Source organism: Scleropages formosus, chromosome 9 (genome assembly GCF_900964775.1).
Source record: "Scleropages formosus chromosome 9, fSclFor1.1, whole genome shotgun sequence".
Classification (NCBI taxonomy): Eukaryota; Metazoa; Chordata; class Actinopteri; order Osteoglossiformes; family Osteoglossidae; genus Scleropages; species Scleropages formosus.
In genome coordinates, this window is record NC_041814.1 from 19,780,802 (window position 1) to 19,798,837 (window position 18,036).

The following is an 18,036-nucleotide window of genomic DNA, read 5'->3' on the forward strand; positions in this document are numbered from 1 at the left end:
ATTTTCCTCTCTCACTCAGAATTGCTGAATCCCTCTCTAAATTAAAGAAACGTCTTAAAAGAAAGAAAGGTCTCATCTCTTTCAGACCCACTTCTCTCCTGATCTCCTACCTGCACCGTAACCCTTTTCCGCTTATATATAAAGTCTTTTCTTATAGGTATATTTGAAAAATGCACCCCATCACCTTATCATGCGGCTGCGTAACTACGCAGGGGAGGGATAAAGGTTTTTGGACTAAGTTACTGTCTGTATGTCAGTCAAAATGCACTTTAGTTTGGGTTTGGGGTCGCTTTCAAAAAAACGCATGTGCTAAACGAATAAATGTGGATGTAACAAGTGGAGACGTGAACCACTTTCCCAATGAAATACGATTATTGCAGATACTGTTGACGGACCCTCGCGTACCGCAGTGCTTCAAGCGATGACGTCACACGAGCTACAAGACGGTGCGAAGGTACAGTTACGTGCCGTGCGTTAATTACAGGGGGGCATTAGCGCGCGCTCGCCCGTCCGCTCGGCAGCCAGGCGCACTGGGAGGAGTGTGTGTGTGTGTGTGTGTGTGTGTCCTCCGCGCTGCAGAATGGGAAAGGGGGTCGGGTTTCACAGCGCGAAGGTTCACTCGGCGAGGTACTGAAGCTGTCTTTGTTTCACTGGGCCATTTGGAGGGGAAGGAGAAGGAGCGAGTCGGACGAAGTCAGTCGGACGGGGAAGCATTAAGCGCTTCAACTTCAAGCCGCGGCGGTGTGCGTTTCTGTAAGTTGCGGGTTTCCACGGACCACGCACTGCGTTCCGGGATGGAGTCTCGGTAAGTCACGCAACTTTTCCGCCTCGCTTAGACTAGTTTTTTTTTTTTTTTTGCTCTCCTCACTTGAACTTGCAGTGTTTTCACGTGGTTTTCCACAACTGACCCGCCGGCCCCCCTTGTTTGTTCTGTTTCTTAAACTTAAAGTTTAAGCCCCAAGCAGCTCATCATCCAGTGGCCTCTTCTTCTCGCCGTGTTTCTGGCGCTGAGCTCCTGCCGCCTCTCTGCGGTGCAGCTTCTGGAGGAAGAAGGTCAGTGAGTCCCGTCCTCATCATCATCATCATCATCATACCTGCTCACTTGGCACACGACTTGCGCGCACTTTGACTTTGGCTCCGTTTCCGTTTTAAATCACTTCGGCACACTTTCACTTTGCTTTGGTTCACTTTGCATCACGTTGACAAATTTTGGTTCATTTTGCACACATGATTGTTGGCAAAATTTGGGTCTTTTTGGCACCCAGTGAATCAGAGTGTGTGGCACACTTTGGCTCACTTTGAGTCACTTTGAGTACTTTTGGCACCCATGGGTCACTGGCTCACCTTTGGCATTGGGTCTCCATGGTACCGGGGAGGTAACCGATGGCTTTGGTTGCTGCGGTTACCTGCTCGGCGTGTGTGTGCAAAACTCTGCTTTGAACGGTTTAAATACCAAACGTCCTTTTAAAATAATACCTTTCGGTCAGAAATGTTGCGTGTGGAGCCTCTAAAAGTTCTACTGTAGGTACAGTTGTGTCACCTCAGCAGGTATGTGCTCTGCCTTTCAAAGTGTGAACGGCTGTGAGAAAAGACTTGAAACCGGTCAACTTTTAATAAAAAGAACCACATATGTACTTGCGTTTTATATGTGCAGCGTACCGCTTTCCCTCTCTCATATTGGCCAGCAGGTGGCGTAGTGGTTACTGCTGATGCCTTTCGCTGTGTAAAGTCCTGCTTCAGTTCCCTGCCCCTGCTCTAGTATCCTTCATAAATATATTTGCACTGCATTAATCGAATGCAGATATTCAGTTAAATATATTCTAGAACAATTGTGACGATGTTTATATAACATCTTAATTTATCTTTGACAAAGGCATCAGGATAAATCAAGGTAAATAATAATTGTCTGCTATTGTTTGATTGATTGATAAGATATGCATGTAAACCCCGCCCCCCCCCCCCCCCTTAAACCTAATCCAAATCAGTTTTATCCCCATTGATTTCCCAGTGTGTTTTACCAGAGGTGCAACAACTTGTTGCGTCCAAGAAATACTGGCAGCGGTACATAAAGGAGTTATACACAAACATTAGGGCAGCAGACCAGGTTTGCTTGGAGTCCATGCGTGAAAAACAATTATACAGTGCTTGAAACGTGCGGTCTGCACGATCACGTGATTGCATAACCAAGTATCCCTCTGTGGTTCTAAGGATGCATCCTTTCGAAGATCATTTCTCACTATATTAGGTCATGAATGCAAAGTAAGCATTTGTGACTCAGTGGCACTTGAAATAAATCTACAGTAGGATGATTCACCAACTTATAAAACAAGGAGAACAGTGTTTGCCAGCCAGTGCAAAAGGCAGAGAAGAAATTCCACTTCCAGACTCAGAAATATTGTGGAAAGTTAAAAAAACAAATGCAGTTGCTATAGAAACCACTGTTGCTGAGATGGAATATGAATAAGTTCTATATGTTGTCCAATTAGTTATAGCAGCAGATATAGTTTAACTTAGGGCAAATGCAAGCATAGTGGTTAGAGCTTCTGCTTTTGGACCCAAAGGTCAGTAGCTCTAATCACTATGCTACCAGCTGTCCCTCATTGTCTGCACATTGTAAGGTGCTTTGGAGAAAAGTGTACATGTAAATTCTGGTTTTAGTTATGAATAATAATATATTTATCAAGATATGTGTTCAAGTAGTAGTATTTTTCCTTGGTCAGTTTTGAGATTTTCAGAATGAAAGATTTAAAGCTTACATTACTGCTTTAAATTGACTAAATCAGTAAAAAGTCTAAGATGTTCTGCAGATTATTCAGTGTATTTAGCTACACCCTTCTGCCTCATCTGAATGGTTGTCCGCTGCAATTTGGAAAGCTACAAATTACCAGTGCTGACATTTCACTGGGGGGTGTCTGCGAGCACCGACCCCATCCCGAGAGGGAATTAAAGCGGGGGCAAAATGTTTTGGCAATATTTTAAAGTTAATAACTAGAACAGGACACTTTTCAACATGATATCTTTTACCTCTCACCACAGCACACCCCTGCCTTGTCCTCCTGCCTGAGCAGCATTACAACTGCAAAGTAATTACTTTGCCAGAAGGGTCTTTCTTTTCTTCAGTGGTATCATATCATTGTGCAGTGGAGGTAGAAAAGTAAGTTCAGCTCATGCTGGTTATAAACAAAGGGTGTTATATGTATGGGAGAGGTATTTCTCCAAATAAAGGATGCATTGGGAAAGGCATTAAAAGCAGTTGAATTTAAAATGGTAGAGACGTGCACTGATTCAGATTTCATGTAGCGTTTAGCTTGAAGGTGCTCTGCGTCGTGTGTGTCGTGTGTCACTCTGGGTTTGGAGGTTACCGTCTAAAGCAGAGAGCACCCTGCTAGTCCACATAGGTGTGAGATACCAACATGGTGAGGTTGCATGGCTGCCTTGCACCCAGGACCTCCGTTGACGAAGGACCGAGGTGGAAGCTCGGGACAGAAGCCGCACCTTGTTGCCGACGGGCCGCATCTTATGGGGTTCAGCAGCGGTCTCCTGGCGATTGAGCTCTTGCCATCTGGTACCTTGCCCTTTCCGACCCCTGTAAGTTCGTATGAGTCACCACAGCCAGTGTTTATCCAAGTTTTATGCATTTTCCACCCACACAGAGGCCTTTAGGCTTAACTGGGCTGTAGGTCTTAAGGGTTTCTCCAAGTTCTTGGTGATTGATGAGGCATGATTACAAACCTTAATGCTGTCTAAAAGGGCAAGAAATTTGGCTTGTATTAGGATTTTTGTTTCTTCCAACCTTCTCCGCTGCTTTCTGCTTGTAGTTGGTTTCCATTAGACCAACAGTTCTGTATTATTTCTCTCTCCAGCTTCTGTCTGGGTGAGCCAGTATCTAAACTGGAGAAGCTCCAGGCCAAATACAGCACCTCGGTGCAAACTGTTGACTTGTCTGTGTCTAAATCTCCGGCCACCCCATTCTCCCGAGCTGAAAACTTGGCATGAGGTTTTATGAAAATACGTTTTCATAGCATTTTTAACGTCGAAGTTCTGGAAGATATTAAGCAGAAGATACAGTACGTATCCGTTAAAAGAAGAGCTTAAGCGTCTCTGTGGTGTTCAAACACAATCTGTATGAATGAGGGCAGTTCTGCCTGACACCCGCTGTTCAGTGCCAGCGCCAAGGTCTGTATATGTGACGGATTCCGCGGTGGATGAGCTGAGCTCCATCCATTGTGTTCTGGGTGCCCGCTGGACTTCTCTCGCTTGGCAGGCCTTTTGGTGTCATGCGGGCCCGTGTAAACCAGACTGCTTTTCAGATGCTTGCTTTCATCGGGCCTTTTTAGTCCTGCCGTTGCCGTGTCTTCGATGGACCACGGCGGCGTCCTTGTCACCCAGCAGCCCTGCCATATATAATCGGCGAAAGTCCTGCGGTGTTGTAAAGACACAGTCCCCAGCACGCTGTAAATGGGGCTGGGCCTGGCATGTATTTACCTTTTCCTGGCCTCCAACAGCCCGGGCACATTTTTCTGTGGCCTTATTTACAATATCCATGTGAACCACGCGCCTGGGACGTACAGCGGTGGTGTTTGTACAAGGACGGGCAATTCCGGTAACGCCGAAGAACCGTAAAGTCGGGAGCACTTTTTAAAAAGAAATATAAATTGCTCGGATGTCTCCTCCAGAGCAGCCTCAGTAGAAGTGTCTGAACATAAACTAGGGTAACACAAGGCCTCCTAGCTCATGAAGAAATGTTGGCTAACATTCATATTTTTACAGGCAGCGTGCGGCGTGGGCGAGAGCCGCTCCAGTATTATGAAGCGAGGATGATAACAATAACAGGAAAACGGTTGAAATGGTTCCGTGGCGATTATGACTCCCACCAGCTGGTAAATGAACAAACTCGAGCATCTGGTAGCTTTTCCATTTATGACTCTTATCTGTAGAAGCCCTTTACCCAAAAATGGCTATCATTCTTGAACCGATTTAATTACGAATTGCTTGTACGTCTCCTGAAGCATAAACCTTCAAAGAGGAAGTGTACGGCTGGCTTGTTTTTCTGTCCTTTGATCTGGTTTTATTTTTCTAAGTTATTAAAGCCCTTTTATTTAATGCTCCAGTGATCTTTGCAAGCCCAGTTGTGACACTGAGTCATGAGGGGAAAATACTTGTTTGCGCCTTAGGGAAAAGGGTCCAGTATATTTATAAAAAAAAAAAAATAAAAAAAAAAGTAAAATGAACAATAAATAAGTTTAAAAAGGGAAATATTTTCACACCCCTTCTGGGTGTGACCTGGCAGCAGTGACTAACATCGGGAAGAGCGAAAACACACCGTGTCCATGACTGGAAACTGAGCATCACGGTGGAAACCAGTGGTGAAGGAGACAAGGTGATTGTATTATGAAGCCAGCAAATAATCTGCACAAGGATACGATGTATAAACACTTACAGAATAACTTAAATATGATGCTTTGCCTTTCCTTTGTGGGCGCCTCCTGAGGTTGCTTTACTGGGGGTAACAAATCACAGCACCGAACTACAACGGGGGCCTTAGTGGCAAACAAGCTCCTATGTACTGACAGAATTATGAAGCTTGTAAGGAGTCTGGAGAAACTAGGCTTTTGATCACCGACGTGTATCGGTGCCTCCTTGCATGTCCCCTGTTTGAAGAGCCCCTGGTCACATACCGAGGACCTTGGAGATGCTCCAGAAGCGACTGCCTTCCGAGTATGTGGACACGCCGCAGGGTGCTCCATCTGTGGGGTCGACGGGACCGAACTGTGGAATCCAGCCTCCCAGATGCGGGAGGATTGTTGCGCTGCCGGGCCTTGCTCTTGTCCCCCGTGGCCCGGTGCCAGAGTGCCTTTTCGTGACCTTGACGTCTTTCGCTCCGCTCAGAGGAAAAAGCTGCTTCGGACTCATCGCTCTAGCTGTGCGTGCGATGCGGATGTTGTCTTCCTCGTTGTTCCTTTAAAACTCGGAGAATATTTGCTCTCTCAGAAGTCCAGGTCTTCTGTTCAGTACATCTGCCTCTTGTTTCAGCTGGAGATAAAAACTGACAGTTCTTCAAAATACCTGATCTTCACTCATTTAGCTGATGCTTTTCTCCAAAGATATTTACAGTGATTTATCCACTTTTATCAAACTGGTCAATGTTTACTGGAGCAATTCAGGGTAAATACCTTGCTCAAGAGTATTACTGCAGGAGGTCCCGTTTGAACCTGGGGCCTCCGGGTCCAAAGGTAGTGGTTGTAAAGGCTACGCCGCCTGCTGTCGCTGAATTTCACTCAGGACCTCCGCCATCCCAGAGACCGTGCTGTTTTAATGTTCTGATTTGGTGATCTGCTCTCAATTAGGTTCGCATGTTCCCTGCATCCAGCCAGTCGGTAATTGGTCTGAGAATAGTGGGCTTACGCCCCCTCGCAGCTCTGCTGTCTGCTTACAGTATTTATTGCCCAGTGTGTGGCCCTACCTCATCTTTAATTGCTTGTTTAAACTGTTGTGACAGGATGTCCCAGCTGAGACGGTTGAGGACACACATTTCTTTCATTTCTCCACAGACATAGCGATTTGTTGCCATGGTTTGGAGAGAAAGGATCATTAATGCTGGCTTATTATGGAATGACTTCAGTCCTCAATTGCGCACTCTGAAAGGGTCTTTTTTTTAAAAAGGGAACATGTAAACCCACCAGCAGTTGAAAGTAAACATGTTCACTTTAGATATATTACTGTAGTGCAAATACATGTTTATTGCCTCCCAGCAACCATCCAGCCACTTCCGTCCAGTATTTACATTTATTCATTTAGCTGATACCTTTGCCCAAGGCAGCTTATTATACTTGCTATGTTTATTAAGCTACTTGCAGTGTTTTATTAATTCAAACAGCCGGGTAATTTTTACTCTTATCAATTTGTGGTAAGAACCTTTCTCAAGGGTACAACAGCAGGAGCAGGGATTAGTACTAGGCCCTTCAGTTAGAAGGCAAGTACTCTAACCATTACAGAACCTGATGCCATCAGTATAAATAAAGGGACTTGTAAACAGGGCTGCTCTGGTGTGTGCGGTATGTTGTCATATGCTGTCATCTCTTGCTAGGTCAAGAAATCAGCCTCACCTTCTTGATGAGGTTTCAGTGTGAGTCAGTGACTTGCAATTGAGTTGGACATTTAGGCCAACAGGCTGAGACCGAATTTGCGTTTTAAGGGTTTTCGGAGAGGGTGCGGTGGCTCAGCGGTCTCGGGCGGGTCCCGCTTTCTGGTGGGTCTGGGGTTCGAGTCCTGCTTGCGACGGACTGGTGTCCCATCTTGGGTGTGTCCCCTCCCCCTTCAGCCCTGCGTTGCTGGGTTAGGCTCTGATTCGTTGTGGCTTCGATCAATGGTGGGAGGTCCGTGGATCCTTTTTTGAGCTTCGATTAGCGCCAAGTTTTCTTCCGTGTATTCTGGGTTGAGATAATGGATATTTTTCTGCCACAGTACATGACGGACCTGTTTTAAAGAAAGAAAAAGGAAGAGAAACTTTTGAACATTTTGAACGCCCTCCCCCTTTTTGATTCCAGATGAGTTATGGAAATTAATGCTCATGTTCGGTTTTTTGGAAACAAAAATTAAGTTCAGATCCAAATGTTATATGACCTTAACTTAATTTTATGTTTTAAGTCAACAGCTGTAAATGATATAAAATCAGTAGAGTATACTGTGTTAGACACATTTTCATACAGACAATAATTCAGGGGTGGAATTAACGTGTGATCTACTTCTTTTTATTGACCGCACAATGAACCTTTTCAAGCTGTCTTCTTCTGTGCTTCTTTGTCCGTCACCTGTTGCAAATAGGTCTGCGCTTACCATGGGTACTGGAAGTATCTGTTCAGCACCCGTAGTATCAGCATCATTCTACTTCAGCCTTATGCATATTGCTGTAAATTGCACTGAATATTTTGTCTTCCACAAAGTGTGGGGGACGCTTGTTTTGCAATGCGCGGTCAAGTTTCTTCGTTAAAGTTGTGCCGTCCTGGAACTATAGAGGCACGGTGGAATTTTAGTTAGAAACCTCCGGGAACATAATGCAGTTTAATCCACGCACACTGATTATGTGCTTTTTACTGCAAGCATGAAATGACATCTTTAAATAGTTAAGTTGTTATAACAGTATTATAGGTCTGATTAAACGCAGTATAATGAGTGCTAATATGGCTGTGATTTACTGGCTATGAGTTTCCGGTACAGTAAAATTTGAGGTAGTCCCCAGATGTTAAAGTGGAATAGCAGCTGTTTGATTTTGCTTTGTCTGTGTAGTTCAGCTGCTCTGCTGCGTGTATCAGTTGTAAAGAAATGGCCCTGCTCTTTGGTGACGGCACCACTAATTTCACGAAGAAAAGTCAACAGCAGGGCTGAAAGTGCAGGAGCGTGCGTCCTAAACTTGTCAGCGCTTCCCTCCGAGACAACGGAAGCGTGTGATGGAGTGTGGACTTGAGGCTGCGCCCGTCTCGGGCCACGTCCCGTGGAATCTCCCAACGACCGTGGTTTCTTGCGGTACCCCCTGATGCGTGGAAGATACCCAGTCAGCATACAGAGCCGCTGAGTCAGACCTCGCTGCCACTGCGGTGTCAGTATATGTTTTTCTTATTGGAAACATGTGCAAGCAGGAGCTGTAGCCAATTTCAGTTATGCATCCAAACTCAGACAAACGCTTATAGTTTACCATTCATTTCTTTACTCTTGCCGGAAAATACTGTACGTTTATAGAGTAACGGCTGGGGTAAGCATTAATTTTTACAGTGGTTTAAGTATTGAGATGGATGTCCTGGAGGAACACACGTTTTGACAGTGTACACTGATGCTGGCAGCCAGCTCCTTATTGTGTCATTATATCTGAATTACATCTGGAAGCACCTGGAGATTAGAGCAGCTGAAACAATAGCCAGTTTCTTGTCTGGCTAAGATCCCTTGACACAAGGTGACATCCTGCTGTGCAAGGGTAATTTAATTCTAAAATCTTACATGGCTATCAAAATATATTGATTGTAGTGAGCAATTTGGTTGACTACAAACCTGATATGTCATATATCAGCTGTAAGGGTAGGGGGAGGACAGCATGGTGATGCAGCAGGTAGAGGAAGTGGGCTGTGTGACTGCATGTAGCTCCAGTCCCTCTTCAGTTTGTGTGGAGCTTGCATGTTTCATCTATGTTCATGTGGGTTTCCTCCAGGTACTCTGGTTTCCTCCCACAGTCAAAAGACGTGTGTTTGGTGAAATGGTAACCCTAATTTGCCTGTTGTGTGTGAGTGTGATTGCTCTGTGATATATTGGTGTTGCATACATTGTCTATGCTGCCTGACCTAGTGACCCATGCTTTAGTGATAGGCTTCACACCACCAGGACCGTGATATAAACAAATGAGATGGGGAGTAAGGGAGCTGTGAAGAGCTGAGCATTTTTCATAATTCTTCAAATTGGAAATCTATATGCACAAGAATCCAGAGAAAGAAAATAAAGAAAATATGCGTTTAACAAAGTAGGATCACTCACAGAATGAGCGGTATCTATGCAACAGTAGCAAGTGTTGACTATAGAAATAAATCTGGGAAAGCGGTCCAACTGGAGGTACCAAATAGCCAGTCACTGCTGTAAATTTGAAGTGACTAGCAAATTAAAACAGAAATATACCTGTGAAAAGCTGAGTAATAAGTGCATTATGGGCAAGGTCATAGAGTACAATAATTCTACCTTAAGTGACCTTGAATGGTTCTGCTTTAGTGTGTATTACTTCCTGACTTTGCCAATTATACTATACAGAGAGTCCTTGGAGTTTGTTCAAGAACCGCTGACTGGGATTTGGGAGAATAAATATTTGAAACCAGGGAGGTGGCACATCAAGAGAACTGGATGGGAAGGTTGGTGGGTGCTATGGCAACCAGCGGTACACTTCAGAGTGACTGCTGAAAGATGTGGTCTCACATCACTGCTCCTCGTTCAATGGCTAAAATGTATTGCACTCTCTATTATATTATGGTCCACCTCTTCTTGTCTGTTGTTTTATCCATAACTGGGACAGCTATACAAATAAAAATCTTTCCGTACTTGTTATAAATGGCTGGGAAAAAAAAATAGTCCGTTTTTGTGAGCTCCCTGTAAGAGAGAGCCATTGAGCGAGTTCGGACCCAATAAGGCAGTCGTTCGGAAAGCCAGCTGGCCCCAGCAGTCAGAGCAGAAGACTGATGATCTTCTGCTGTCCCCATATTTGTTGCTCCCTCAAACTTCTGTGGAACTGTTTGTTTGACCGTTACACTTTCTAACTACTGAGGAACTGACTGGGATCTGGAGATCATCTAAGGTTTATTGAAAGGGGGCTGTCATGGTATAGCTATTACACTAGTCTTTTAATTGATTTGATTATCATTTTCCAGGTCAACAGCAGCTAGGATTTCCTAATATCACATCATAGTCTTTGTTCAGTCAGGTTTTCACCTCCTTGCTTCGACTTGATTAACAGCAGTGCAGTGTGGGGTTTGGCATCCTCTTGCTTTTCCGTAGCATGATGCAATTCCCGTGCTTTCGCTGTAACTCTGATGTCACCCGAGTACCGCTGCCTTCGATCATCATCGAGTCCCCGGACGCATTTCCGCTTAGTCCTCCGAGGAGTTATCCGCGAGGGTCGGAACCAGCGAGACGGGGGTCCTCCTGCCACGTCGACTTTTCGAACGAGAGCTTTTTTTCTTTTGTAATCCGAGACCTCGAGAGGGAAGGTTAAGTGTTGGTGCGAGAGTCTCGGTGTCCCGTGAGATGCATAATGCAAAAGTCTGGTCTCATCCTGTTGCGCTCCCTGAAACTCTTCTAAGACCAGCGATGCTTTAGATATGTGGTGAGTTCACCCCATAAGGGCCCCACCAAGAATATGAGGATGTTAGAGATTCCTAGTTTCTTGGTGTGCTGTGCTGTCCTGTCGGTTCGGAAAGTGGCCGTGTGCAGCTGTCCAAGCCCTAAACTGAGTACAGGAATCTTCTCTTCACTTGGCTGCCAGCTAATGATACACTTTGCTGTTTAAAGCTATTGAAATGGAGGCCTATAAACTTAATGATAAAAGTAATAATGTTTTTCAAGCTTGCTGCTTTTGTTGGATAAGTGTTTTTTTTTTTTTTTTAAATACGCTTTTCTTTTCTAATTAATGCACCAAGTCAATGTGTTTCATGCTACATAACCTCCATACTACTGGTGGGCTGTTTTAAGGAAACTGTTTTTGTCCGGGGGGGCCTTTGAAATGGCTGTTTTTATATTCTTCACTGTTCCACCTCCTTCCTGCAGCGGGGGATTTCGGGTTCTTTTTTCTCAGAATAAGCTTGGAAGAGCCCCCACTTTTCCCACAAACACGTCCCAGGACAAAATGCACCACTCCCGCAGCCTACATCGAGATCGGCAAGGAACACAATGTGGAGAAGGGCCTCTGTGGTTCAAGCATGTCTTAGTCCTCATTAAATGAAGGTTACATGTTTGGAATCAGATATAGACCAGACACAGAATCCAGATGTGTGCAACACTTTGTTGCTTACGTTTGGGAATTTCAGTCAGGGTCAGCAATCTGGGCTGACGCATCAAGTAATCGAGCAGATTGCTACGGGCGGCACGGTGACACAGCGCCTCGGCGGTGTGAGAGAATGTGGGTTTAATCCCCGCTCAGTCTGTGTGGAGTTTGCATGTTCTTCCCATGTCTGTGTGGGTTTCCTCCGGGTGCTCCGGTTTCCTCCCACACTCCAAAGACATGCTGGTCAGGTTCCCCCATAGTGTGTGAGTGACAGAGAGATTGTGTGTTCCACTGGTGTATGGATGACTGACCCAGTGTAAGTAGTGTATCTAGCAGTGTAAATCACCGCGGTGAATAAGGTGTGTGGGCTGATAATGCTACATAGAGTTCATTGGAAGCTGCTTCGGAGAAAAGTGTCTGCTAAATAAATGAATGTAAATGCTACGTTCTGACAGCGGACATATCGGAATTTGTGTACAATTGCATATCTGTGTCCCAGGTACGGGTGTGTAAAAGCACACGTTTGTTCGATTGGTTTGAATTTATACAAAGAGCCTGTAAAGTTTTAACTGACTTTCTACTGGCAGAGGATGAGTTGGTTAATGAACCCACAAGAGAAGTTCAAAACTCCTCATCCAGCGTTCGTTAGAGGAAAGATTTCAGTGAGTAAAGTTTAGAACGGAACTTATCTTGTTTGTGGTCACCGAGTGACTTGTATCAGAGGAGATATTTATTCCTTCAAATTAACACGGTTCCTTAGTCTTATACAAAGCCCTTTTGATGGAGGAAACGCATATAATAGCCATCCTGACTGGAACAACGTTAAAAAGCACCAACGGGAAGACTGTCCACCATTAATTCTGGTGACACAGACCATGTGCCTCAGCTCCCCTTGAAGGAGAACCTTGAGCAGTTGAAGAAGCCAAGGTAATGAATGGTCTCATCACACATCATTTTGACATCAAGGTTTTTCTTTGAGAGCAACATAGAGAAGTAGCGGGGATTGCAGCAGTTTGGATGAAGCGGTTAGTGCTAACCCAGCTGTTCTGGGCTTTCTAGGATAAATCTTCCAGGATTATTTTGTGTGATTACACCCATCCTTCTGAGAGGATGCTGACTGATGCCAAGAATGAGGGTCTAGCCCACTGGAGCAGGCCAGGGGGACACCCAGGCGAAGGTCTCTCTGGGGTTCTGCAAATAACGCATTAAGCCAACAAGTCGCAAACAGTCCTTACGTACCACAGGCAAATGTTCGCACGTGTTCGGTGAACAAAAGACAGAACGCGAGCCTCTACATCAAGGGTAGAAAACATTTTTCCAAAAAGTGAATTATTTCATTTCAAATATCTTTGTGAAGATGATATGACACGGCGGAAGACGTTATAACCTGGTGATCATCACTGCATTCGTGCACGGACTGTTGCACGTAAGGTTCTCGAGTCAAGGCTCCCTCCCGCTATGGAAGATACAGAATAGGTGGACGGGAGGTTTCGCGCTTGTGCTCGAAAAAGACTTTAGAGGCAAAGGTTACATTTTGGAGCCAAACTGGCAAGGGAGACGCCAATTTGAGAGGCCGTGTCATTTCCGAAACACTTTGTTTCAAGGGTGACCCAGAGCTGGTCAAGCACAGAGCTATGTAATGAGAATGATTTGTCGTGTTCCCGTTAGCCCCGCGGTTTAAAATATACAGCTCCACTGTGGTATCGCTCTTCTAGTGCAGGAGGGTGATGAGCTAATGTTTGTAAGAATGCACAGTTTTATAGTTTTTCTGCTTAGGAAAATCGTAGAAATGCTTAGTTAAATCTGTTGACTGGCGGTCTCGTAAATGGTTACTGCCTTTTCTACTATTTTACTGTTCTGTTAGGTGTTACATTGTAGAGGTTTCCTTGAATATGCTATTTTTCAATACAGTATGATCGCAAGACAAGAAGTCTATTTTGTGCATTCATACATTTGCTGTGCGTTCCATTGTCCATGTTACTCTCTGTCTTTTATTTCAGGACTGATTTTGGCCTCGTTGAGAATATTTTGGAATTCCTTGTGATGTATTTTATACGACCTTAATCTATAGTCCCAGTCTGTTCGGAGGACAATGTGTGGTCTGTTCCCCCAGTATTTTTTAAGGACACAGCTCTCATATTACATAGTGGTACTCCTTTCAGGTCAAGCAAAAAAGGAATTTGAAGAGCAAAATGTGGACCTTACATCTCAGAGAAAGAAGTTATTATTCTACCTTTTGTATATGAAAAAATGGCATGGCCCTAGATTATACCAGTTGAATATTTGCCCCATCCGCAATGGACCCGTATTATGTTTGGACTCACATTTTGTTAAGTGCACTCAGTGTGTTCTGGCAACTGTCTGTATCAATGACACATCATGATGAAATTCTTAGTCATTCCAAGACTCCCAGGCATTAGGAACACAGTGGGAAATCCACACTAATGGTGGTACCTCTTTGCATCTTCCACATTCCCACAAGGCTGTGCAAGAACCATAATCATTGCTCCTTGACTACAGGTCAGTTGCAGGTAACACTTACACTGCTGGCTCTTTTGCACATCTGCTCAGTGTATCCATGTCCAGGAGGAAAATCATGATTGTCTCTGACCACTTTAAACCCAGTGTGGGCTCTGACATCATGCAAAACATGTCATCAGGAGGAAATTAAGTCAACAAGTGGAGCACTAGATGCTCTCCAGCTGCTTTACATAACGTTGTCTTTTTCGCATTCTTATAAACATGCAGTAATGGCTTCATTCTGTTAACCGTGGGAACTTGAAATTGGGCGTTTGAAGTTCTCTAAATTCATGCAGGAGCGTGGAATTCTCTTTCAGGCCTACACAGAAGGTTCACTATTTGAACTCACCTTCACAGCGCAGCAGAATGAGCCAGCACATGGAGCATGCAGGTGGAGATGTGAACTTGAGACTAATTGTTCTGTTGCCAGTGATGTAGACCAGATCCATCATTACACTGTCCTTCTAGGTCGTTAAGAGTGCATCAGTAGCACTCCAGCAGAAAGCCCATTATCACTAAATACATTTTCAGAACCGCTGGTCCCACATTTATTTAGCAGACACTTTTTTCCAAAGTGACTCCCAGCGAACTCTACATATTGCTATCAGCCCACATATCTTATTTACCAAGGTAACTTACGCTGCTAGATACACTGCTTACAGTGGGTCGCTCATCCATACATCAGTGAAACACACTCTGTCTGTGTCACTCACACACTGTGGGGGAACCCGAACAGCATCTCTTTGGAGTGTGGGAGGAAACTGGAGCACCCAGAGGGAACCCACACAGACACGGGGAGAACAAACTCCACGCAGACTGAACGGGGATCGAATCCATGTCTTCTCGCACCATCCAGGCACTGAGACAGCAGCGCTACTCGCTGTTCTTATAGTTTCTGCTCACTGTTAATAATCCACCGTAGAGCTTGGGTGTGTGAGACTGGCATCAGTTGTGGAAAACGACTGCCATTTTCACAGCAGGAGCCAGTGAATGTGACTCTCGCTGACTACACAATCGGTCAAACTGCAGTGATCCTGTTTGGTGCTGTGTGCCTTCTCCAAATGGCAAAGGGTTCACTGGCAGTAACTAAACGAGGTACTGCAGTGGAAGTACTCCTCACTCATGATGATCCTGTATGTTTTCAGCAGCAGGTGGCCCTTCTCAGCAGGACCTGACCTCAAGCCTGGTGATGTCCCTCATGTGCTGTAGTTGTTAACACCCATGGAAGTAGATGAATTATGCTCTATGAAGAAGTAATTTCCAAAGAGTAGATTACAATCGGGGAACAGCACAGTTTGTCAAGGAGTTTTTGAACCTAGGCCAGTCTTTGAGTTGAGTTTGTGAACTCCCTCTATGTTCACGTGAGCTTTCTTCTCGTATGCCGCTACCCCCCCACAATCCAAAAACTGGTGACTCAGGAATGACCGAGTTCAGCTCTGAATACCCAAGTGGCCACATTGGATTGATATCTTATCCCGGTTATCAGTTTTCATGTCCTCTGCTTCCTAGGTCTGGAAAGGCTTGTTGGCTTTATCAAACTCCTAAAGTTGTGTATACCACACACTTAAGTATGCATTGCGGCAAAAGAAGTACAGCTGAAAAATGACTGGCAAATATTTTTCAAACGATACCTAGATGGATGTTAGGTTTCAGAAATGTGTTGGACATTTCACAAGTAGCTCTGGCCTTGTTTCATATTTTGCTTTTCTTCCGTCTAGATAAGCCTGTTATTTACTTTCCCCAAATTTGCTGTAGGATGTGATGCACAGCTGTGCTAGTTTGTTTTATAAATTGCTGGACTGATATTTTGGCATTTGTCATTGTGGTAAGCCGCTTTTGATTACTCTGTCTGGTTACTGCTGAGCAGACCCCCATCGCAGTATTACAGTAATCTCACTGACTCAGGTGAAATATTGAGGTGGAGATGAAAATCTTGGTGGTGGGGGGATGGAAAAGTCTTTGGGAAAAGAGAAGAAAAGTGACCCTTTGGGCCACATGACGCCGATGTGGTAAAGCAGCAGAGGTTTATTAAAAACGTTGAGTCATATGTCAGCACTTCTTCATGATAACATGTAAAGGGCGCACGGCATCCTCAGCGTTGTTGTAGCCCCTCGTCGCTGTGTGTAGGATCTCGAGTACACAGCTGATCCACTGGAGCGGTACAGCTGGAACTGTGTAAACTGTCGGTGCGAGAGGACATGGGTTCAGTCCGTACTCAGTCCGTGTGGGTTTTCTGCGTATGCAAGTGTAAGTAGTGTATCTAGCAGTGTAAGTCACCTTGGTGAATAAGGTGTTGGGGCTGATGATGCTACACAGTATCCGTTGGAAGTTGCTTTGGAGAAAAATGTCTGCTAAATAAATGAGTTGAGTGTGTTTTGCAGTAATACAGTGCAGTATTAACTATATAAGATACAGCACAGTGGTTTATTTTTTAGGAAAGGACTATCATTCAAATATTTGCTTGGGGTAGCTGCTGTTCATATTACCAGACCTGGGTCAATACGGGGGTCCTCAAAAGCAGAGTTTGTCCATCCTCATTACCTTCTTTTAGATGTATTTAGCATCCTTCCACCGTTTGCGAGACTCTTTACTTCTTTCCCCACAGCCCTTCACTCTTTACCCGGTAGCTCATAACCCCATGGTGGTTGACCTCACCGATCACGGGGCATTCACTAAGCAGGCCTTATGTTCCCAAGCGCTAGGGGAGCCTGTGTTGGTGGCCTACTGTCGGGTCAGCCCTTTTCCCCTCAGGTGGTTCGGTGCTTGAATAAAACATTCCAGACATTTTTCCTTCCCCCCCCCATCCCCTTGTCAACGAGCTCGTATCAAATGACAGATTCTCAGTCAGAGCTGAGAATACAGTGAGTCCGTTGTATGGTAAATTTGACTCTAATTTAAATTTGGCTTCATCATGTTGGTATGTTTTGCTAATTATTGGCTAGTGCAGAGCATAATTCCTTGTGGGAATTTTGGCAGGTTATCCCTCAGCAGGATAAGTGGTTTTGAAAATGGACTAATGGATGGATGGTTGAGTATTTGCTGCGATGCTTCAGTATGATTCATGGTCACCATTCTGATTACTCTGTCATTATGTTCCAATACAAATTGCATAGCTCAAAAATTTTATACTCCTTTATTCATGCCGTCCAGCTTCATATATGAAACCTTTCCGATTAAACATCTCATCTAAGAGTCCGATAGTAATTATTTTTTTGGGAATTAAACTTTAATTCTTTCCTGCTGATAGTCTGTATAACAAAATGGCCAGGTGATGTGAAGAGTTAAAGTGATATGCATGGCATGTGTTTCTGTAGAGACAACGGCACAGTCCATTTATGTACAGCATTTGTTCCAGCAGTTTTCCTTTCTAATGTTATTGGAGTCCTTTTATGAAACAAAAAATGTATTTATTTTTCAACATTTTGATTTACAAGTCTTTCCCTCCAATAACGGCAATTATTTCTCAGGTGGCATTTTAGGATTCAAGTCCGATGTGGTCACAGTACACATACTGTACAAGGTAAAACGTTTCTGACTGGATGCATGTTCTGAAATGCTGCCCTCTGGAATATTTAAAAAGGAAAAGAAAAACATCTTATAGAGGATACATTGACTGCTGTTATAGAAAAGCAAACTCGGTGTAAAAGAGCTTAAAGTGTAAAATGGGATGACTGCCATATCTCAAGCTTGGGTCGGTGTTAGGCTCCATGTTGCTCCTTGCACTGAATATCTGAACAGAGTACTGGCAGGTGAGACCTTGTCTGAGGATAGGAGCGTTCACTGGCTTTAGCTGAGACTAAACCAGTTGTTTGTTTCTCGAAACCGGGGCTTTCCGCGTGGGCCGGTGTCCAACCGTTCGTTCGAGCTGTGTCTGGCACCGCCCCATTTAACTAAAGAACTCGGCCAACGAACCGAAGACGCTGCTTCATTAGCCGCATCGTGTGCTGTTGCACATGATTGGAACGAAGTCATGTGCCCCCGAGGTCGATGAATGAGAAATGATTATC

At 44.5% G+C, this 18,036-nt stretch overlaps 1 protein-coding gene across 1 annotated transcript in view; it reads left to right on the forward strand.

Annotated features, from left to right (window-relative positions):
• The first annotated feature begins 450 nt into the window (after positions 1-450).
• Positions 451-18,036, forward strand: part of LOC108935399 (collagen alpha-1(XV) chain-like) — a 58,868-nt gene continuing 41,282 nt past the window's right edge. Inside the window, exons 1-2 of the mRNA XM_029254851.1 lie at positions 451-805; positions 950-1,053. Coding sequence (XP_029110684.1) covers positions 795-805; positions 950-1,053 — 115 coding nt within the window. The 5' untranslated portion in view covers positions 451-794. The remainder of the gene's footprint in view (positions 806-949; positions 1,054-18,036) is intronic.